Source organism: Zalophus californianus, chromosome 16 (assembly GCF_009762305.2).
Source record: "Zalophus californianus isolate mZalCal1 chromosome 16, mZalCal1.pri.v2, whole genome shotgun sequence".
NCBI lineage: Eukaryota > Metazoa > Chordata > Mammalia > Carnivora > Otariidae > Zalophus > Zalophus californianus.
In genome coordinates, this window is record NC_045610.1 from 58,307,131 (window position 1) to 58,329,994 (window position 22,864).

The 22,864-nt window shown below is 60.6% G+C and overlaps 1 protein-coding gene across 4 annotated transcripts in view; it reads left to right on the forward strand.

Moving 5' to 3' along the window:
- SEPTIN9 (septin 9) overlaps positions 1–22,864 on the forward strand; it is a 151,976-nt gene that overhangs the window by 66,408 nt on the left and 62,704 nt on the right. For all 4 annotated transcript variants that reach the window (XM_035724514.1, XM_035724513.1, XM_035724516.1 and 1 more), the window contains one exon: positions 14,493–15,134. In XM_035724514.1, coding sequence (XP_035580407.1) covers positions 14,493–15,134 — 642 coding nt within the window. The remainder of the gene's footprint in view (positions 1–14,492; positions 15,135–22,864) is intronic.

The following is a 22,864-nucleotide window of genomic DNA, read 5'->3' on the forward strand; positions in this document are numbered from 1 at the left end:
CACCGGCGCCCAGGCTGTGATGCTGGGCCAGTCGCTTGCCTCTCCGGGCCTTGGCTTCCCATCTGCGAAATGAGGAGGGCGTAAAGTCGCCGTGTCTTGGGGTGGCCATGAGAATTAAATGGGCCTCAGAGCTGTGCCTGGCGTGGAGTAAGCACTCCGCAACATTGGCTGTTAGAAGTTCAAAGCAACGGGACTTTCTGGGTTTGTAGGACACGCCTGGCAGTGTCCGATGCCCTGGTGGAGATGGGGACTGTGCTGGTCTGTTTGGGCCACTGTCAGGAAAACCCGAGGGTGGGGGCTTAAACCGTGCGTTCATCCCTCGCCGTCCTGGAGGCTGGGGATCCAGGATCACCTTGCTGCCAAGTCCTGGCTCACAGATGGCTACAGCAGGGACAGCCACCAGCAAGCTTTGCTCCTGTCTCCAGGAGGGCGACGGTCTGTGGGGAGGAGTGGGCAGATTCGGCAGAGGCAGGAGGTGGGGGGGGGGGCCCTGCGTGCCGGGCTGTACCTCTGTCCTGTCTGTGTTTCCCGTAGCAGGTGAGTTAAACTGTGTGTTGCTGTGGGGGCCCTGGGCTGCCTGGACCTTCTCTGTCCAAGGTCAACACGGTGTGGGCTGTGGGCAGGTTTTGAGGCCTCGTGACTGACACACCCCCCTCGTCACATGTGCCTCTGCCCCTAGCAGTGCCCAGTGCGTCCTCGGGGCGGGTCATGACTGATCCGGGAGCTGAATGGTGGCGGCTGAGGCTGGACACCGACCTTGGGTGACTTTTGGGGCAGGTGGGGGCAGGCGGGGCTGCTGAACTGGCATCTCCAAGGTCCCTGGCCAAGGCGGCCCCCCGATGGTTGGTGCTTAGGATTTTCTCTTTGTAGGATTCTCGGCAGGGGGTGGTGGTGGAGAGGAGGCTTGTAAGGGCCTCCCCCAGCTTCCCCTCTGACACACCTTGGGGTGCCAGGCCCACCCAGCCCTCCTGATCCAGAACGTCCAGGAGGCTGGGATTGGCAATCGATTTTTTAACAAGCTCCAGAAATGGACCTGACCAGCGGTCAGCGGTGAGAACGATCGGGAACCAGGACCTTACAACTACAAAGGAATTCAGAGAGCTGGTGCTAGAATGAGTAGAGATTTGACCCGTGTGATGCTACCCGGAGGGCAGCTCAGAGCGCGTCCCTGCACGAGCCTGCTTACAAAACACGGGCACATATATACACAGCAGAAGGATTGGAAGGACCTTGGCCAACATATTGAAGTGGTTCTCTGGGTCGTGGGTTTATCGATGTTTTTTCTTCTATTTCCTTTGAGTCTGGCAAATTTTCTGCATTGTACATAAATTGCTTTTAGAGCCAGGAAAAGAGCAATAGATGTTATCTTTGCAAGTTTATTGTCAAAAAGAAAATCACTCAGTCAGCCCAGGGTCCCACGCTGGCTAGAGAGATGCGTGCCCACTGGCTTCTGCAGCTCCGGGTTGGGCTGCTGGGTTGAGGGAAGGCCGCTTGGTCCAGAGGTGAGCATGGCCGGGAGCCACCTTCACATGCACGGCCGCCAGCTGTGGGTTTGGCCCCAGAGGAACGTGGCCAGAACCCTGGGGAGGAGGGGGGCTGGCCCTCCCCGTGCATCCCTGGCCGGGCCCCTCCAGCTCTGCTGAGCGTGGGGATTGCCGGTTGGTTGAGGAGCAGCAAGAGTAGCCGGAGCTGCCGGCGGACTTCAAAATGGCCCTCGGGTCGGAGGGTTCCAGGGCTGGAAGGGGCTCTTCAGCCCTGCCCTTCTTTCTGGTCTGTCACCAGAACACTGAGGCCAGAGGGGTCATGTGTCTGGCCCAGGCAGCCTCCCCAGCCCTGGGCTCAGCGGAGCTGCCCCTGCCCCTCCCACACTGAGCAGTTATGTTGACAACTGAGCTAAAATTCTCTCCTTTTAGTTAAGAAAAGTATCATTCCTGCAGGCAGCTCTGTTTCCTGCCCTGACGGGGGTGTTCATGGGGGGGGGGGGTGTCCCTATTTGAGCGGTGAACCCTGGGCGGTTCCTGGGCAGGTGATGGCTCCTGCAGCAGGTGGAAGGGAGGGTCTGGCTGTGCCGAGGCCGCAGAGGCAAGAATCGGGAGTGGCAGTTGGCAGCCCGGGCCCTGCCTGGGTGGGTCAGGGCTTCTGGGGTTGGGTTGGCAGCCCTGGGCGGTGGGGGATGGCAGCGGCGGTGGTCTGCTAGGAGCTCTGGCACGGGATTTAGAGCTCACTGTAGACCGTGCTTCCGTTTCTCCTGCTCCTGCAGGCCAGCAGCAGAATGGAGGGTTGTCTCTTTATGGGGTGTGGCCCTGGCGGGGGTTGTTTACCGGCCCACCTGCAGCCCAGCGGCCAGGGAGCTGAAGGTCACATACTGCCTGCCCTGAGGCCCTTCGTGCGGCAAAGGGAGGACGCCCTGCAGGCCAGCTGCTGGGGCGCGCTGCCCGCTCTGCCGGGAGGACGGGGCCTGTCCCATCCCCCGGGAGCTGTCTTCCCTAAAGCCAGGCAGGGCAGATGAACGCTCGGAGCCTTTCTGACCCAGCGTAAAATGGGAAAAGAGTACGTTCACTGCTGCCTGGAAGCTGTAGCCAGGTGGGCACCGGAAAGTGAGACATGGACCCGACAAGTGTGTGCGACCAGCTCGGGGGACCTCGGGGCACAGGTGGGAGAGAGAGGGCTCAGCAGGCCGGGCGGCGGCGGGAGCTGTGAGTTTGCTGCAGCAAAGTTCCACGGGCTGAGGGGTGTAAAGCCCGGGCCAGGAGGCCCCAAGTCCCATATCCAGGCATCGGCTGGGCTGGTTCCTTCTGGAGGCCCCAAGGGAGAATGTGCCCCAGGCCTGTGTCCTGGCTCCCGGGGCTGCCCGTGGTCCTTGACATTTGTGGCTTGTGGACGCATCACCTGCCTGCCTCGTCTTCACGTGGCCCCCTCGTGGGTCTGCATGACCTTGTCTTTCCTGTCTCTTAAGAGCATGCTCAGTATCTACTTGTGGACCCACCCTAAATCCACGATGATCACGTCTTGAGATTTTTAATCGCATCTGCAAAGACCTTATTGCCAAAACAGGTCCCGTTCATGGGTTCTGGGGGCTAGGACGTGGACGTGCCTTTTGGGGACCACTCTTCAACCCATTACAGTGACCCATGTGAGGGGCAGCAGAGTGTTCCAGGCTTGGGGTGGGATCGGTGGGTGGGGAGTGGCTCTGAGGGACGTTGGCCTGCCCGGGCCTGGCCTTCCCGTCTGTGCATTAGGAGTGTGGTGGGTCCTGTCTGCTGTCCTCCAAGCAGCTGCCCGTGGCCCACCTGCTGGACCTGTCCAAGGGTCTCCTCCCGTTCTAGATGCGTGTGTAGAGTTGACCAAGAGCTTGCCGTCCCTGGTGAGAGCCCAGTGAGACCCCGAACAGGAGGGGCCCTGGAGGCCACCTCACTCAGCACCCCCCGCCCCCCCCAGGCTCTTTGGAACAGCCAGGCACCCTCCCCCCCGGCCCCCGCCGTGGAGGTGCTACTGCTCCCTGGGAGCCCCTTCCAGAGTCTTCTCAGTGTCCAGCTGTGGTCTCTTCCACACAACAAACTCACCTCCTCCTTTTAGTTTAGTTTTCTGTGCTCCCCTCCTCCGCCAGGACCACTCCTGTCCTTGAGGGTAGAGACCAAGGCCACTCCACCCTCTGGGTTGGCAGAACCTGAACCCACAGGTCCATGTTGGTGCAGGTGGGGCTTTGCGGTCCCTGCGTCCCTTCGTCCCCCACCCCCACCATTCCTCGGGAGGCCTGGGGAGCAGCTGCACTCCTGGGTGCTGCTCTGGCCGGCGTCTGACCCCTGCTCCCTGGGGTCACCGTTCCCTGTAATTAGGCCGAAGCTCCCGTTGGCCTGGGCAGCACCCGCTTGCTGCCCGCCCCAAGGCTGTAACACAGGGAGCTCCATCTGTCCCCCTTGCGTCCCTCGGCAGGCTGCGTGATTAATGGAGGGCTCCACCTGGGCCGAGCGGCCCCTGGTAGTAGGCTGGTTTTTTTCGCTTCATTTTTTTTTTTTTTTAAGTGTATTGACCATCTCCCCCAGTAGTCAATGAGGTGAGGAAGGGGAGGGCGTTCCTCCGCACCCACAGATCGGGAACAGCCAGTGCCCGGGTGCGAGGTTGCTGGGCTGAGCGCAGAGAATGGAGGAGTAGTCCCCCTAGGCAGCTGGCCCCCCACCCTGACCACGGCCTGGCAGCTTGGCCTGTGCCGTGGAGCCCAGATGTCCTCGGTGCCGCGGTCCTGCTCTGCCATGGTGGCCCGGTGGCCGGTGGGAGAGAAGCCACCGGGCGTGTGGCCGGGCGGGTGCACCGAGGGCTGGTTTGCAGAGGGATTTTCTTTCCTTTCTTTCTTTCTCTTTCTTTCTTTCTTTCTTTCCTTCCTTCCTTCCTTCCTTTTTCTTTCTTTCTTTCTTTCTTTCTTTCTTTCTTTCTTTCTTTCTTTCTTTCTTTCTTTCTTTCTTTATTTCTTTCTTTTTCTATTTTCTTTCCTTTTTCTTTCTTTCTTTCGTTCATTCTTTCCTTCCTTCTTTCTCTCTCCTTCCTTCTTTTCCTTCTTTCTTTCTTTTTTCTTTCTTTCTCTCTCTCTCTCAAGATTTTATTTATTTGTCAGAGAGAGAGAGAGAGAGTGCCCAAGCAGGGAGAGCGGCAGGCAGAGGGAGGAGCAGGGAGCCCAATGCAGGACTAGATCCCAGCACCCTGGGATCATGACCCAAGCTGAAGGCAGAGCCTTCACCGACTGAGCCCCCCAGGCGTCCCATGCAGAGGGATTTTCATGGACTGTCCTTGCTCCGCGGTCAGGGATGGGACCAGGGCGGCATCCCGAGGCTTGGGGGAAGGTGTGTTTGGGGGAGTGGTGGGCGGTTGGGGGGTGCGGGTAGAAAGGAGGGAGAGGGCTGTGTTGGTGGTGGGGACCCTCTTGTGGGGGGCGGGGCTGTGCTCCGACCTGGAACCGGCAGCTCTGTTCTCTTTCTGGGGCAGGACCCCCAGGAGACCCCCACAGGGTGTCTGGGGTGCCTGGGAAGGGGGTTACAGGCTGAAGGGCTCTGGGCTTTGTGACCTCTGAGGCCGTTGAAGCTGTGGCCTGTGGTTTCGGGTTTTGAAGTCAGTCCCCTCCCAGGGCCTCCCTCCTGCCCTCCCTGGCTGCCATTTATCTGAGAACCTTCGACCCGAGGAGGCCAAGAGGTCAGGTATCCCCTCCTCTCCCTCCAGGCTGGGCCCCTCCTCCATCCAGAGCGAGCTCCATGGGTAGCCTGGCGTCCCCACCCAGGGCAGGACATTCTTGCCCTATCTCGTCCGCATCTCTGCTGGGAGCTCAGCCGCGCGTTCCCTCGCTCTGCTCTCTCCTTGGCTTGAGAGAGGGGAGGAGAAGACCCTCTGTCTGCAAAGATTGTTCCGCATGTGCACATGTTCCCGTAACTGTAGTCAAGGAAGAAATGTGGTCCAGGGTCTTAGGGGACTTTGAAACCTGCCCGGAATGACGCTGGTGTCACCGGACCCAGGGGGACCGGGCAGATGGCAGGAGCAAACACAAAGGGGCCTTCATCCGGGAGAAGAGGCCCCTGTGCCCGTGTGTCATCATTCTGCTCCGTGTAGAGCGACTTCTCGCAGCAGGAGTCGCTCCGCGGCTGTCCCCGGCTGCCTGCCGGGTCTCCCAGACTGGACAGCTGTCACCCCGAGACCCTTCTCTGGTGGGGGAGGGGTAAACACCAGTAATGAGCCCTCTGAAGGGAGGCCGACCAGAGAACTTTCTGCTCAAGGGGGGGACAGTGTTGGGAGTGAACAGGGTGCCCTGTCTTGTGACACTGGGATTATAGGTATGAGTTGGGACATCCTAGGTGGGCGGGATGCATGGTCTCTGGCCCGGGTGGACATGGGGGAGGCTCTGAGGCTGGGGAGGGAGAGCAAGTAGCAGGAGGGGGCCAGGGTGAGCCAGTGGCCTGATGCAGGCCAAGGGGGAGAGGCTCCTTCTCGCCAGGCCAGACTGATTCCGGGGTACCCATGTTCCCCTTTTCACAGCTGGTGAGTCATGGCGGGAAGTGGCTTCAGCATCCACAGAAGGCAGCCACGGTGGTTGCAAGACTTTCCCTCTCTCTTCCGTGTTCTGTTGGTGTGTTCATTTCCTGGGGCTGTAACAAAGTGCCACACTGGATGGCTTCAAACACTAGCAGTTTAGACTGTCCCTGTTCTGGAGCCCACAGTCCGAAGTCGAGGTGTGGGCAGGGGTTGGTTCCTGCTGGGTGCTCGGAGGGAGCGTCTGTCCCAGGCATCTGTCCCAGCTTCAGTGACGGTCCTCGGCTTGTAGACCCATCCCTCCAGTCCCTGCCCCCCATCACGTGGCCTTCTTCTCGTTTTCTGTATCTTAGGAGGACACTTGTCATCGGATGTAGGGCCCACCCTTACCCAGGATGATCTCATCTCTAGATCCTTAATTACTTCTGCAAAGACCCTTTTCCCAAGCAAGGTCCCTTTCAAAGGTTTTGGGAATTAGGACTTGGACCTATATTGGGGGCCACCATTCGACCAGTGTCTTCTGTAGGTCACGTAGAAGAATCTGGACGCCGTTGTAAAGGAATCAAGTAGGACCTCCCATCCCATCCTGGGGGGACTGGACTGCGTAGTGAGGCCGGGGAGGGCTGGTTCCATCTGTGTCCTTGCTTGCCTGCCAGGTTGTCAGAGAGCCTGTTCCAGGGAGTTTGGGGAATAAGAGAAGGTCTGGGGTCTGGGGGCTGCTTTTGACCCTAGCTGCCACTGGGCTCCCCTGCTCATAGCCGAGGGGGTCTCGTGTGTGTGTGTGTGCAGGCACGCATGTGCATGCGTATGGGTTGGGGGTCACTGCTGCTCCACTCCTGGCTTTTGTATTCTTTTTGTGCCTGGAAATGTCATGGCCTGGGAAGGGCTGGGTGCCATGGAGGCTGTGTGGAGGGCCCCCTGCCATGAGCGGCAGCCCGCTCCTCCTGTGGCCCTAGGAAGGGAGGGAGGGGGCTTGTTTGTTGCTCTTGGCCCCATCTGGGAAACCCAGCCTGCACTTTCTCACATTGCCATTCCAGAGCAGGGGGCCAGGCCTCGGTGGAGGCTGTGAGGAGCAGGAAGGACCCTGGAATGCTTGTGTCCCTGAGGCCCAGGGTACCGGGCCGGGGGGGGTGCGGTGCCTCCTCACACCCAAAGCGGCAGTCATCCAAATAAATCAAGGCGGGGGCGGGGGCACCTCACATGCTTTGGCTGGGGCTGCATGGCCTCCCCTGGGTTCAGAGACCTGCTGACGAATCCAGTGTTCTCAGGGATGCTGTTGGCTGTCCCTGTCCCCCCGGGGCTCATGGGGGTCAGCCAGTCCCTCTTTGTCCAGGGGGCCCAGGCTGGACCCTTGGTAAGACCGTGCCTGGTTGTTGAAATGCAGGCCTGCTGGTGGTCCCAGGGCCAGGGAGAGGGGCCATGTGCATGCTGCCCGTGCTCCCCAGGCTGCCTTCAGCTGGTCACACGTGCATGTGAGCCCAGGGTAGCCTGTAGGCCTTAGCCACCTCGCTGGCCCCCAGACCCGAGCTGGAGTGGGAGCAGCGTGGGGCTGGCATGGGATGTGGCTCTCAGGCTGTGTCTGGCCCTGTAGCCCGGCCAGGCCTCGCCTTGGGGAGGCAGAGAGAGGGGGGCTGGGTGGAGGGTTTGGACCCGTGGGTGCCCTGCTCTCCATCCGTCTGCTCTCCCTTTGTTTGGACTTGGCCTCTTTCTTGTTGTTAGATGTGGTTCTCTGTGTGAAATCTTAAGGCCCAGCTGCCTGGTGGTGCCCGAGCTGTTTGCGGCCTTCGGCTCCCCAGGGCAGGCCCCACTCAACCAGGGTGTGTTTTTAAGCTTTTCCTTTTGGATTGTTTTGCTTCCTGAGGACACACCTCCTTCCCCTTCCCCACCTACCCTCTTAGCCATCTCCCCTCCACCGAGCCCTTGGAGGCAGCTCCTGAAACAGGGATCCAAGGGGGGGTGGTGATCCCAGGTACTCCCCCAGTGGAGGAGGCTGGGAAGGGCGTGGCCTGGAGGGTGCAGCACCGAGCATGTTGGGCAGGTGGGCAGCTGGGGCCCACTGGGAGTGCCGGGGAACCCTGCACCGTGCACCCCAGAGTTGTCCCAAGGGGGGCAGCTGGGGTATTTACCCTCCATTGACAGCCTAAAGCCTGCTGCCTGCCAGGCTTGGGCACCAGCAGAGGCTGCCTGTGGGTGAGGGACATTGGTAAGGCCTGTGCAACCTTGGCCACGCATGGGGTGACCACACACGCCTGCATGCACACCCCCCCACGGGTGCACACGTGAACAACAGTGGTAATTAGGTCACAGGCACCATCGTGTCATCCTGTCAATGCCACAGTGGGACAGTCCAGGAAGCAGAGACTCAGTGATGACGACTGAGGTCGAGTCACTCCCAGTTCAAGCTTCTCCCCGTGGCCCTGACTGAGGAGCGCAGTCTGGTGAGCGCCGTCCGCCCCACATGGTGCAGCGACTGTCGGCCCCTTCAGAGCACCCTGGCCCTCTGCCCTGCCCCCCCGCCCCCCTCCCTGGAGTTGCCCCTGCTGGGCCCCTCTTTCTGTAGGTAATTCATTCTTTAGTTGGAATGAGTCTTGCTTTTGTGGCCTGGGGTTCTTTTCCTTTGGAGGATTTGGCACTTCCATGACTTACCCGTGTCCTGTCTGCCCTGTTTTCCTGCTGTACTGGGTGAAGCTTCTCGTGGCCCCAGCCCCCAGCTCCTGTCCGCCACGACGAGACTGCGCTCCGTCCCCGCCAAGGCCCCGCTGGAGTCCTTGACCCAGAGCCAGGGGCCTGCGCCAGGGCCCGGCCCCCACGGGAGGAGAACCAGGGCCCACGGCTAGCCCTGCGTGTCCTGACGGCCGAGCAGTCACCTCCGGGGTGGCGTTGCCCTGTGGCCTTGCCCTGCGGGCTCAGGATGGGGAGGAGGGCAATACTACCTGCCTGGTGGGCCGCGACCCCGGCTCCTGGGTGGCCACCCTGTTCAGGGACAGAACCTGCTCTGCCACTACCGGGAAGAGGCTCTGCTTGGCCGGGGCGGGTGCTCCTGGGGCCTGAGGCCAGAACAGGACCCCACGATCGGCAGCGTCCCCGGCGCTCCGTCCCCCGGGAGTTGTGCTTGGGTTTGTTCTGACCTTGGTCTCTGACATTCCTTCCATGACATTCAGCCCCCCCACTGGAGCAGGGTTCTGTGGCTAGCCCCGGTGCCCCCTCCCCAGACCGGCCGCTCTGTGCTCCCGGAAGCCGGAGAGCTTCGCCGCAGCCTGTGGTCAGAGCAGGGGCCTTCACAATGAACCCTTGTGCGCCACGCATTCCTCCTTAAACAGGCCCAGATCCTGCTGCTCCTGCTTCGACCCCCACGGCACGGACGGACGGACGTGCATCTGGAGAGGGCCCGGAGGTGGCTAGTGGGCTGCGGAGGGCCAGGCCTTGGGGCAGGAGGAGTGGGGCTGGGCCAGCGTGTGATCATCCACAACCTCCCTTGTTCACAGCAAGGGCCGTTTTTAAAAAAGAGCGTTGATGGTTTTATTCCCTGAAAGTGGTAAGTGGCCCACACTTGGTGCACACATGCTGGGAAGAGGCGGGAGAGCCTAATGGAGCAAAGCACCCACCTGAACTCCATCCAGAGACCGCGTCCTCCTCGAGCGTGCACGCACACCGCACATGTGCGTGTGAGACGCAGTCGGATCTTTGCACGCATCTTGTATCGTGCTATTTTTACTCAATATTCTCAACATTTCTCATCTTCAAAACCGTGATTTTGATGACAGCGCAGGACTTTGGCATATGGGTTTAGAAAATCTATGTAAACCCGGATTGTTTCCAGCGTTTGCTATTTTAACGCTGATGCAAACGTCCCCATACATAAATCCTCTGCTTTGGATTATTTCCTGTGGTAAATTCCCAGCAGCAGGCCAAGGTGCACGGACCACCATCTCCAGACGCCCGATGCCCATTAGGGAGGGCTTTTGGGAGCAGGTGAGGTTTGAGGCTTTGGAGGGACTTGAATACAGAGGAGGGAGAAGGGGGGCAGTCTTGTTTTGGGAACAGTGTAAGCAGAGCCGGGGCACCTCCTGCCCCATGGGGATGGATGGCAGGATCTCTTCTTCCCAGATGACTGCCCCGTACCTGTCTGAGGCTCCGAGGCAGTCTGGTTTGTCCTGTCCAGCTGTGGATGTCTTTCGTGCCCTCTGACTCGATGACATCTTGCAGACAGAAGAGGAGGCAGTTCCGTGCTGCTCCCCACGGCTCTCCACGGGTCCAGTGAGAGGCCGCTTTTCTGCCCAGGCATCAGATCTGACATTCGGTCACATAGCGTCTCAAATCTGCAAAATGACCAGCTCATGAGCACTCCTGTTGGCTTCTGTGGCCACTTGTGGACACCCTTTGGCTGGCTCTACCCTTGCAGGGAAGGGGAGGGGTACCTGCCACCGGGGGAGGTCACGCCCCCCCCCCCCCCCCCGGAGCTGGTGGAGGGGGCTTCCAAGGACGGGGGCTGTATGTGTGTGCCTGGGACCCAGGGTGTGTTTTTAGGATTCTGAGGGGGGGAAGCTTCAGGACGGTCTGCTAATTTTTCCCAGCTGGGTGTTGCTCGTGTCACGACATCCTCCGTGGGGAGGCAGCTTTGTACAGGGCGTCCCTTGCGAGGCCTGCCTTCAAAAATGATCTTGTTTCATCACCAAATTTCCCGGTGTAAATCTAGAGCAGGGTCACTCCTGATGACTGCTCCTACCGTCTGGGGTTTTGTGGATTCCAGGAGAGGAAAAGGAGGTGGCTTTTTCTCCTGGGTCCCTGGAGAGGGGCTGGGGTACAGGGCAGGGTGGCAGCACCAGCCAGAGAGCCCAGATAGGCCTGCAGCACAGAGGCCTCGCCCCTCCAGCGGTTGCTGTGGTAACTTCTTGGGGCTGCCGTAAGAAGTTACCACAGACTGTGGGGCTCAAACCACGGAAGTTTATTCTCACAGTTCTGGAGGCCTGAAGTCCAAAGTCAAGGTGTAGCAGGGTCATACTCTCCAAAAGCATGAGGAAAGAATCCTTCCTGCTTCTCCCAGCTTCTTGGTGGCCCCAGGCGTCCCTTGGCTTCGGGCTGCATCACCGCGGTCTCTGCTGGTCTCACGGCGCCTGAGTTTGTGCCTCAAATCCCCCTTTTCTCTCCTGCATAAGACCGCTTACAGGATTTAGAGCCCCTCCTAAATTCAGGATGGTGTCATCTTGAATCCTTACCTTATCTTCCCACGTAAGGTCACCTTCACAGGTTCTGGGGGTTGGGACTGGGACATATCTTTTGGGGGACACGATTCAACTCATTACAGAGCCGTAGAGGAAGGTGGAGCTTCTCAGGCTGAAAAGGCGGTGAAGACCCGGTGCCCCTCTGCTCCCGAGGCCCCTTGTCTGGGGCTTCCCCGGGGCTCCGTGCCCACAGGTACAAACCTGCGACCTGCTCCCACCTTCAGCTCATGTAGAAGCAGCACCTGAGGCCCATGAAGGGACAAAGAGGTGGCTCGTGGAGTTACAAAGGGTCCGGGGACCCCAAACCCACCCCCCACCCCAAAGCCAATCACCATAGTCCTGACATGGCCTGGATGACATGGGAGGGGGACGTATGAATGTGTTGGGCTAGGGCAGGAGGCGACAGCGAGCCTGGCCTTGGAGGGGACTTGGAATCAAGTTTGTTTGGGGGGATGGCATAAATTCTCCAGAACAACCCTAACAATGCAGCCGGCTTGCCGACGTCACCACCCTGAGGGTGGGAACTGCTCCTGTTCTCTTGGGGCCTAGGAGTAACCCAGGATGGGATGGTGCCTGAAGCCCGAGGGTGAACACCTTCGTCGATGGTGTAGTGGGACGAGGAGCTCCCAGGTCATGTAGGGCCAGGGGTGGCGTGTGCTGCGACAGGGCACAAAGCCGCGAGAGGAGAGGGCGGCGGGTGGGGACGGGAGCGTGCGTCTGTGGAGATGGCTGTGGCGGGGTGACCTGCAGAGGGAGGAGGGTTGCCGGCCCGACTCAGCAGTGATCTGTGTGCGGGTCGGGTTCGAATTCATCACCACCCTGCGACCGTTGGTGCCTGTGTCAGGGACCAGGCTTTGCTTTGGTGCACGGTCCTAACTCCTGGGTCGGTGGTTAAGGGCACCTCCAAATGGGCTTCCCAGGGAGAGGGCTCTCCAAATGGGGTCACAGGCCTCGCCGGTACTCCCAGAGAGGAGGTCGTCTCATTCTGGGGCGAACATGGGGAAAGGCCTACCCCCCTGATTTCTGTTCTCCAACTCGGCCCCACGGATTAACCCCAGGGACACCTGGAAATGCCTGTGCCGAGGTGGGTGGGGTGTGGACCCCACCTCTAGGGAGCTCACAGACAGACAGACAGGAACCACCGTTCGAGGGGCAGTTTGGACAGTGCTCTCGAGGCCGGGGGTAGACCAGATGCCTCGAGGTTCCGGGGAACCCTATGAGGTCATGGTTCCAGGTGTTCCAGGTGTTCAGCTCTGGACTTTCTGGCCAGTTTAATGCACCCTGGCCCTGTCCTTTGTCACCTCAGCCTTCTTTGGAATGAGCGGTTTGCTCTCTGTGGTTCTCTTAGAGGCTAGGCCCCAGGGGAGAGGTGCTGGCATCCCTGCTTGGACACATCCCTGCCACTCAGCACAGGACCCCACCGCCCTTGGCCACGTTTTCCACCAGAGGTCACACGCTGGGCCCCCAGGCCAATTGCAGCCTGTGGATGGGTTTCTGTTTGACTGCTCCGTGTTTTAAGAGGCGTTGTTTTCCTCTGCGCCAGCATATACAGATCAGGAGATGGCACGTAAAAAAGTGCAGATTTCCAGATTCTTCTGCCAAGCCCGAAGCTCTGGCCACATGGGGCACACGGGCCCTGCCAGGCAGCAGCAGAGCTGAGCAGCTGGTGGATCCCCGAGACAGGGTGCTCACTGACATGCTAGGTCCCCCTGACCAGGGACACTTCTGTCCCTGCAGGGCCTCTGGGATCGCTGAGCTTTGCAACTCAGGATTTTGTGCCCTTTGTGCCCCGAGAAGGAGATGTGCCCAGGGCTCAGAGGGGTGCTGCTGGGGTGCCACCTTTGGGGAACCGGTAGATCAGGCAGCCAGACGTCGGGGATGAGGGCCTCCTTTGCTTCTTCGCTCTCCCAGTGCTTATGAGCACATGCTTCTCTGGCCACCCACCCACTCAGCCGCCCGCCAGGCCCTGATCTCTGGAGGAAGCACCGTCCACTGGGAAGAGACAAGACTGTGCTGGAATTTGGGGGAGGGGAAGCTCAGGGTTGGGGGGTGGTGCTGAGAATGGCCCCAGATTGCTGTTGTTGGGGCCGGGGCCAGCTGGGGGCCCGGGGAGGAACTGGCAGGGTCCTAGGAAATCCTGGGCTTGGCGGGGGAGCTGGGCTGGCGAGGTGAGGCGAGGGGTGGGAGAGGCACCCTGGGCCGCCGAGGGCCTGCTGGGGGCCCGGCCGGGAAGGAGCTGGTGAATGTTCCTGCCACGTGGGCCTCTCCTGCTCTGGTCTTTATGGTGGGAGCAGCTGGTTCTTGTTGGGAGTGTGGCCGCAGGGACCGTGGGGATGGCTGGCAGCTTCCCAGGCACTGTGTCCTGGCCTCGGAGGGAGCAGGCCCTGGCGGAGCTAGTGGGTGGCCGGGCGGAAGCACTGGGCGGCAGGGTGGGAGTCAGGTGGCCAGCGTCCCACGGGGGTCCAGGTCCAGCTAGGGAAGGGAGCAAAGCACGGAGGCAGATGCGGCCGAGGGTGAGGACCGAGAGAGTTGCCACGCCAGGGCTCCGTTCTGCTGCCCGAAACAGGACAGCCAAGCAGTCAGAATCTTGGGCCTTGCCGCTGGACAGATGCATCTTCTGGCCCCGCCGCTCTGTCTCCACGCTGTTGGGCACGTTGCTTAAGCACCAGGGCCTCAGTTTCCCCATCCGTACCAGGGGTTAACCGGTATTTACAGCATTGGGTCGTGTGAGGAGTGAACGTACATGGTAAACCCAGTGCCCGTGTTGGCGGTTGATGTCGGTTGTCACGATGACATCATTGCCGTCATGATTCTGACAGATTGTGGTTGTGGCTGGTGTGACTGGGGACGCCTCCCGCCCCACCCTGCCCAGTTGCTGCTGTGTGTTTGTGTCTGGTGGCGTCTGCGCTGGGCGGAGGTGAGGAGGGATAAAGGAAGGCTGCCAAGGAAGAAATCAAAGCTCCGCTTGAGCCAGAACATCTTTATAGAAAACGTGGCTGCCACATCCACGCCGTGGCCATGGGGGACAGAGAGGCTGGTGTCCTCCAAGCTCCAGCCTTCTCTGTCTCTCTCTCTCTCCCAGTGTGTGTGCGATTGCTGGTGCTGGAGTGCCCTAGGAGAGTGGGGCTGTCCCCTTTCTTCCCGAGACGTGCAGGGTGCAGGAGTCTCCCGGGCCCCTCAAGGCAGCACCCCTGCCTGCTCCCTCAGCAGCGCGTTCCCGAACCGTCCGCTCCTCACATTCCCCCCCCCTCTGTTTTCCAGCCTTGAAAAGATCTTTTGAGGTCGAGGAGGCCGAGACGCCCAACTCCACCCCGCACCGGAGGGTCCAGACCCCTGTGCTCCGGGCCACTGTGGCTAGCTCCACCCAGAAGTTCCAGGACCTGGGCGTGAAGAACTCCGAGCCCGCAGCTCGCCATGTAGACTCCCTCAGCCAGCGATCCCCCAAGGCTGCCCTGCGGAGGGTCGAGCTCTCGGGTCCCAAGGCCGAGCCCGTGTCCCGGCGCACGGAGATCTCCATCGACATCTCGTCCAAGCAGGTGGAGAACACCAGCACCGCTGGGCCGTCTCGCTTCGGGCTCAAGCGAGCCGAGGCACTGGGCCACAAGACGCCAGAGCCCACCCCTCGGAGGACGGAGATCACCATAGTCAAGCCCCAGGAGTCAGCTCACCGGAGGATGGAGACCCCTGCCTCCAAGATCCCCGAGGGGCCCACAGCTCCCACTGCAGACGCAGCCCCCAAGAGGGTCGAGATCCAGGTGCCCAAGCCAGCCGAGGTGCCCGCCTCCCCCATCCCACCCCAGACCCTGGAGAATTCAGAACACACCCTGATGTCTCAGCTGCAGAACAGGCTGGAGCCCAAGCCCCAGCACCCCGTGGTCGAGGCCCCACCCAAGAGCCAAGAGGGTGAGTGGCCAAAGCGAGTGCTCCGTGCTGTTGTGCTCGGGGATGGGGAGCTGGCTTTGCCCTGGAGTCTGGATATGGGGGGGAGGGGGTGGGTAGCAGGTGGGTGGAGACACGATTCTGGGGAGGCCAGGAATACAGCAGGGCAGGGGTCCCAAGGCTGGTGAGGGGGACTGGCAGCCCTTTCTGTCCATTGGGGAAGGACTGGGAGGCAGGAGCAAGCTTGGCTTGCGTTGGGGCTTTGCACAGCATCTTTGGGTTTCGAGGGGCCCCCTTTACTGGTCAGAATGCACCGTGGTGTAGAGCTTCTGCTGTCAGAGCCCCACACGGCGGGGGTCTGGAAGTCTGGGGAATGAGGAGGCAACAGGCTCGTGTTGGGACGTGGTTTGGGACCCAAGGACCGGCTCCCATGTGTCGCTGGTTGCCGGGCCACGGGGAGGCAGACTCCTGCTCAGGAGGGATTGCGGGCTGCCCCGTAAGTACCCGCCAGAGGCAGAGGCCTTGGGTGGGAGGAGGGGGTTCGTGCCCTCCTGAGGTTTTGTCCTGGAGGACCTTCCTCCAACTCTTCCTCAGGGAGGGAGGGTCGGTCGTGGCTGGAGGCAAGGGAAACAAGAATACCTAATCTCTGTGTGCCCCAGTTCTGGCGGCAGCTAGGAAGGGGTCCTTGGGCCGGGGAGCCCCATGATACCTGCACACAGCTCCGTTGGGGATGCTCTTCCAGTGAGGGAGGGAAGCCAAGGGCTTGGGTGCTGTGCTCCGAGGGCCCAAACCCAGAGTTGTGCTCCCGTGGGGAGCTCACCGGGGCCCGCTTGGGAACGTCTGGCCATGGGATGCGGTGATCAGGGGCTGGCGGGGCTGTAAACCTTTTCCAAGTGCAGGACTTGGACGCAGTAAACGCTCAGTAAGTATTCTTTGGGTTGGATAAACAAAACAGTCTAGGTTTTTGATTTACCTTTTAAATTATTGTTATTATTATTAAAATTTTGGTAAAATACGTATACCGTGAATTGACCACTTGAACCGTCGTGAAGTGTGAGGCTCAGTGGCATTGAGCACGCTCATGCTGTCGGGCAGCCAACTCCACCATCTGTCTCCAGAACCTTCCCAAACCGAAACTGTGTCCCCACCAAGCACTAACTCCCTCTGGGGGAGTCAGAGCCCTCCGTCTAACTCGTCCCCCTCTGCCAGCCCCTGGCGACCCTCCCCCCGCCCCCGTCTACCCTCCGTGGGATCCGACAGTGCTCGTCCTTCCGTGTCTGGCCGACTTCACCGAACACTGTGTCCTCACGGTCCATCTGTGGTGTAGCCTGTGTCGGCATTTCCTTACTTTTTACGGCTGAGTAATATTCTGTTGTGCGGACAGACCTCATTTTGCTTGCCCCCCGCCCCACAACTTCCTCCTTCAGCACAGACTCGGCTCATGCTCACTTACGCCAGAGTCCGCGGACGGACCCCAGGCTACAGCTCCTTGGCCACTGTGAGCATATCCGTGCACGGATAGCCCGTCCGTACCCTGCTTTCAGTTTTTCTGGGTTTTCCTTTTTGAACACAAGTTTTCCCATGGTCCGTGGGCTTAGGGACTGGGGCGGCTTTCGGCGCCAGACGGGGTGGGGTGTTGGATGGGGGCCAGCGCTCCTCACGCTTCAGTGGGAGCAGCTCCCTTCGTTTGACCGAGCAGCTGGGGATGGGGGTGGGGGCCAAGACTCTGCATTGCTGCAGTGCTGGGCCTCAGCCCACCCTCCCATCTCCCCAAACTTGACCCTGCAGAGCCACACCCACCCACTCAGATACTGTGGTGTTGGCACGAAGGCGTGCCCAGTGTGCGGGGAGTGGTCTTCTGTTGGCCCAGGGCCTTTGCCACCAGATACGACCCCCTCCCATGGGCGAGGTGTTCACGCCCAGCTGAGTCAGGCAGGATGTGGTTGGGGACATGGTCATCACCAGGCCCGTCCATGTCCAGATCTTGATGGCAGCTTGTGCTGGATGAGTGAGGAGGCGGTCCTGGTTCTGGGGGATGGGCGGGGGGGGGGCGTCTACCCAGGGTGGTTCTGCCCTGGGTCATCAGGGTGGGCAGGGCACAGCCTCAGGGATGCAAGACTGTCTTCCTCCAGCACAGATGCTACTCGGGGCCCCACTTAGCCCAGAGGCTGTGCTGGGAGCCAGGGCCGCTGGAGCCGGTCAGGCTGGCTCTGCCTCAGGAGCAGAACAGTCAGTAAAGAGCAGCCAGGAGCCATCGAGGGGGCTGTGGGGGTCTTCCCGGAGCCCAAGGTGCTTGAGCCAGCCTTGGAGAAAGTAGGATTTATCCAGAAGAAGAAGGGGAGCTGAAGCGGCGTCCCGAGGGGCCCAGGAGCCTGGAGCTCAGAGGGAACTGCAGACTTTGTCCGTGGAAGAGAGTTTAGATGTCCAAGCCCAGTGCCAGAGCCCTGCGGTCAGCAGCCCACACCCCAGTGCCCCTCAGAGAGCAGCCAGTGGGTCCAGCAGATGGGGGTCCAGCTCATGGGCCAGTGGCTGTCCTCCTGCCTCGGAGCGTGAGCTGGGGGTGGGGGGGGGTGTGCCAGGCACGTGTATACATGCGCGTGCCGGGACCTCCTGTGTCTCATCAGCTGGGTGGGGAAGGGGCTTTCTGAGACCGGTGCTCACAGGTTTGAGAACCTTCAGGCTGGACAGATGCAGTTGAGATAGGCGGCTGCAAAGGGGAGGAATGCAGGGGGAGGGGGAGGGCTGGAGGAAGTGGGGGCTCGGATGGCTCCGTTGGGGAGGATTCTGTTCCCTTTGGGCAGCACTGCGGTGACTCCGGGCCTGGGGCCTGGCAGTAATGCAGGGTGTGAGAGGTTGGGTGAGGAGGAGGAAGCACGGCCCACTGTGGGCTGGAGAACTTGGCCCTGACTGGCTCGGCCTTGGATGTCCATTCTTGGAGTCCTGGGCAAGCCCGGTGGCAGGCAGGGCCCTTCCGGGGGAGGTGTGGTCCTGGAATCCGTTACGGTGGCTTCTGGGGGTCCCCTGCTCTGAGGCTCTGTCTGCTCCCCCGCCCCTCCCTCTCCTCTGGTCATATCCCGTCCAGTCCATCCAGACACAGATCCGATTGCCCCTCAACCTGGCTTCCCATCCGTCTTTCCCACTGGACTGGCACTCCCATCCCCTTCCGCCCCCTCCCAGAAGCCCCCCCACCCCCCACCCTGTAGGCCTTGCTCCGACTGCCCCCTGTGGGCACGCCGTCCCTGGCACCTGAGGCCAGCTGGCACCTCAGGGGTGAAGGATCGGGGAGGGAGGGAGCTCTGTGCCCTCTGCCTTCCGGACTGTGGCTTCAGGTGCAGGACAGGGTCTCCAGGGAGCACGGCCGAGTTGCTCCCAGATGGAGCTTCCTACAGCACAGCACTGATGAAATCCCCACCAGCCCTGGGCCTTCCCTGGCCTGCTGTCCATGGGGCCCTCCACAGTCGGTTCCCTCTCTTGTCCAGCTCAAACCTCCCTGCTCCCCGGGCTCCTCCTGCTCTGGTCCTGTCACGGCCTTCACAGGTCACCTTTCCTCACCTCCTGCCCTGACCTCCTGACCCCTGGCCCCTGGCCCCTGACCTTCTTCCTCTCCACATTGCTGCTTTTTGAACTTATATGCATCCTTCAAAGCCCAGCTCAAATGGCACCTCTTCCACGAAGCCCTCCTACTAGAGTCAGAAATAGCGTCACTTCCTTTGACTCCTGTGCCTTTTTGCATTTTTTTTGGTCTATGATATCTTGTGTGTGGCTTGCAATGTTAATTATTTGTGTTGCATGAAACTTTCTTCCTCTGCTAGACTTCTAGTGTAAAAATAGCTTCTCAGCGTACCTTTTCTTTTCAGATTTAGAAAATCTAGAAGTTAGAATCTAAGGTTCACTTGTAATCCAGTGATATCCACTCTGAGCATTTGCTCTGTATTTTTCAGAATCCCCTCCTTGCCCTACTAGGTTCTGGGTTATTTGAGGGTAAGGCTGTTGTCTGTTTTCTTCAAGGTTTTTTTGTTTTTGTTTGTTTGTTTTACTGGCTGAGTGACATAGATGTAGCAGGTGCTCAATAAAACAATGTTGGAGGGGTGAGATGGCTTTTTGTGGCCCCTTCGGACATCAGGACCCCAGGGACCCCATGAGACCTTGCAGGGACCAAGCAGATCCTTTCCTGGTCAACCAATAACCCACAGGTCTGACCTGCTCCATTCTGGTGCATCGGGGTCTGTGTTTCTGAGGCTGCTGGTCCCAGGCCCTGACCCTTGACCCTCCTTGTCACCCTTCGGTCATCCCTGCTTCTTTTAGGCTCTGGGTGAGTATGGCCTTGTCCCCTTGCCTAGGTCCCTGCTTTTCCCTTGCCCGTACATGAGTGGCTCTGGGTGGGGCAGGGCCACTGGACCCAGAACCATGTCTGTGCGGTGAGCTACTGGCTCCGCTCCCCCTTGGGAACCACCCACCTCTGGTTCCATGGCTGACACCGGCCAAGTTTCCCCCGAGACTGCCTTATAAGGCGGGCACAGGCTGCTCAGTCTCCAGGCTGCTGCTTTGCCGTCGCCGGATGCTAACTGGGAGCCCTGGGGGAGGCTGGGGCTGACTGGGCAGGGTGGGGATCGAAGGGCCCTGGACCGGCTCTTGCTGAGTTCTTGCCCAGGGCCTGGTTCTGTCCCATGGGCCAGCTGGTTGTGAGCCATCCCTTTGCCCGCCCTCCAGCCTCAGTTTCTTGATCTGTCCCACAAGGGACTGGTTGGGGCTCCTGTCCTGAGGCAGTGGGGCCGGAACCCTGTTCCACGGTGGTGCCAGGTGTGGCTGGTGATGGTGGCTGTGGAATTGGGGTGGGGCAGACTCACCAAGTGTCTCAGTTAGGGTTCCCCTCTGACTAATAACATCTAGAAATGTTCTTGGCTATGGGTGGAGCATTGAGGCAGGTGGCCATCAGGTCCCCAGGCTTCTGGCGGTGGGCATGGTGTCTGTGCACACCAGGGGTGCCTGCCTGCCTTCTCGGTGGACCTGGGTTCCTGCTGCACCAAGCCTGTGTTAGGGGCTGGGACAGAACAGAAACGGTGTCAGCTCTGTGGGGGACAGCGGGGGCTAGAAGCACGGGGCTCCTGGGACCCCCAGCAGAGACCCAGGGATGGAGGAGGCTGGGCAGAGGAGGCTTCAGGGAAAGACAGGTGTGTACTGAGTGTGAAGGGGGAGGAGGGGTCAGCCAGTGACGTGGGTAGGAATGTGCCAGGCCCGGGGGGGGGGGGGAGGTGGGGGGGAGGGCGACCACTGTGCGATTAGGGAGGAAAGGCCCAGGACTCCCCCCACACCGTGTTCACAGGACACCCCACTAACTAGGGTCCACTCTGGGCCTGACACTGGCCCGTGAACTCCCTGGTGGCGTTTCATCCAGCACTCGGCATACAGCAGGAGCTTGATAAATGTTGAGGGACTCATTTGTGTGTGATTAAAGCAAGCAGAGCTGTGGGCTCGCACCTCACCATGCCCTGGGCCCTAGGCCTGCAGAATTTCCTTCTGTGCGGGGCTAGATGTTTCTTATCTTTTCTTTAAAGGTTTATTTATTTGAGAGAGAGTGCGTGCACACGTGTGCACACAGGGGATGGGAAGGCAGAGGGAGAAGCAGACTCTCCGCTGAGCAGGGAGCCCGACGTGGGGCTCGATCCCAGGACCCTGAGATCCTGACCTGAGCTGAAATCCGGAGTCAACCGTTTAACCGACTGAGCCACCCAGGTGCCTCTAAATGTTTCTCTTGTGGCAGCACAAGGCCACGCCTTTAGCAGGGATGTTCCCACCGAGCTGCCTTACCTGGAAGACCCCTCTGCTCTGAGCTCCTCCCGTGTTCCTGACCCGGCCCTAGAGAGCATCCAGGCACCCCCTTGCTTTTCGGGATTGGGTCTCTTTCTCTTTTCCCCTGCTAGGAACGAGCACACTTCCCCTCTGTGTCTGAGGCAGGAAGTCCCCGTGCACAGGGGTGCAGGAGGACAGTGCCGGGACCAGGGGTGTGGCCTTCGAGGTGGGGCAGAGTAGGAGGCAGCAAGGACAGAACTTGGCCCCGGGGCCCGGGAAAAAGGACCCGCCTCCCCTGGCTGGCCCGGCCGGCTGTCTGCCCAGCGCAGCCCAGGGCGGGAGAAGGAACGAGAGCCCGTGCAGGGAACGCAGCCCCAGCAGCTGTGGAATGCCTTACACAGAGCCAGGCACAGCTGAGGCGAGGGCAGGGCAGGGAGGCAGGCGCTGGAGGCGGGTCCCAGCGCTTCCCTGCTTGGGGGCTGTGGCCCTGACCACCCAGCCTGGCCCCAGGATGGAACCCGGGCTCCCAGACACGTGGTGCTGGCTGAGGCCTCCCGCGTGCTCATTCCCGGAAGCTGGAGCAGCTGTCCGAAGAGGAGCTGCGTCTGCATCCGCAGCCTCCCGGACCCGGGACGGCCGCTGGGAGCCAGGGTCCGCACCGCGGGGCTGCCGTCGGGGGGAGTGCCTGTGCCGGACAGCCACGCTCTGTGTGGCCTGGACAGGGGACACGTTCAGTGTTGGAGGACCGCGCTCGGACCCCCACCTGGTGCCCTGAAGGGTGGGCAGGCCTGGCCAGACTCCGGGTTCTGACGGTTGGCCTGGAGGATGCCACTTGTTCACACTGGCCTGCTGTGGCCAAACGTGGACCTTTGGTGGCCTGCCCCAGAGCCGTGGGGCAGGGAGCGGGCCCGGAGGCTCTTCTCTGGGCACGATGTGACTTCCTTTCTCCGGGTCGGCTTTCCCTGACCTGGGGCTTTCCGTGGGCGTCACAGGAGCCCCCCCGGGAATCCCAGGGGTACCTGGAGCTCCGGGATGTAGCTGGTGAGCAGAGGCAGCTTGTGCCCGGGCCTGAGCTTCCAGTTCCCTGAGCAGTGGGACAGGGATAAAAGGGGACGTGCTTTTTTGAAGAGGGGGCCATGGAGCTCCCATGCTCAGTCTCCCCTCTCCGTTCCCTCCGCTGCCATCTCCCTCCTTCTAGAAGGACCTAGGACCCCCAGAGGTTTTGACGTCAAAGCATAGAATGTGAAGAGGTGGGAATCACCTGGGAGGCCTTGGCCACTCGCGTGTGGGGGCGTGGTTGGCGGGCACGGGCTTCATCGTCGGGCCGCCGGGGCTCCCGTGTCCGCCCTGCGCACGCCCGGTTACTGCTGCCCCGGCGGCCGGCGGCTCGTCGTGCCGTGGGCACGATTCCTCCAGCACGGCCTCGGCAGAACGAACGCGGTGCTGGGCAAAGCCGGCCAGCGCGGGCCCGGCACCGGAAGGCTTTGGCGGAACAAGCATGTGAATGAAAACCGAAGGCCTTAGCCCTTCGAGGACGGGCTTGGTTGCTTCCTCACACGGTGCCCCTCCCTCTGCAGGCTTGTCCACTCTGGACCCCAGTTAGCTTTTCTTGTCTCATCCCAAAGAGCAGTGCGTGGCCAGGGTTGGGAGAGAAGAAATAATGATCCCAGGAACTTTGCAAAGGAAGTCTGTCTTTCTGGACACCCTCCCCCTCCTTCCCCACGGCAGCCTGTTGTTAACAGCTGGGTGCACTGTGTGTCCTTCTGGGATTTGCACGTGTGGACCGTCCTTCGGTGCCCGTGGAGAGAAGTCTTTGCATAGATATCAAGTGAAGTCAGACTCCTGCAACTGGCTTTTTATTTCTCCATTATCCTGGTGCTGTTTTTGTGCCCAGCAGGTCCCTCCGGTCCTACCGTCCCTGTTCCACTGTTCACCGTGGTGCGTGAGGCTTCGATGAGCATGCT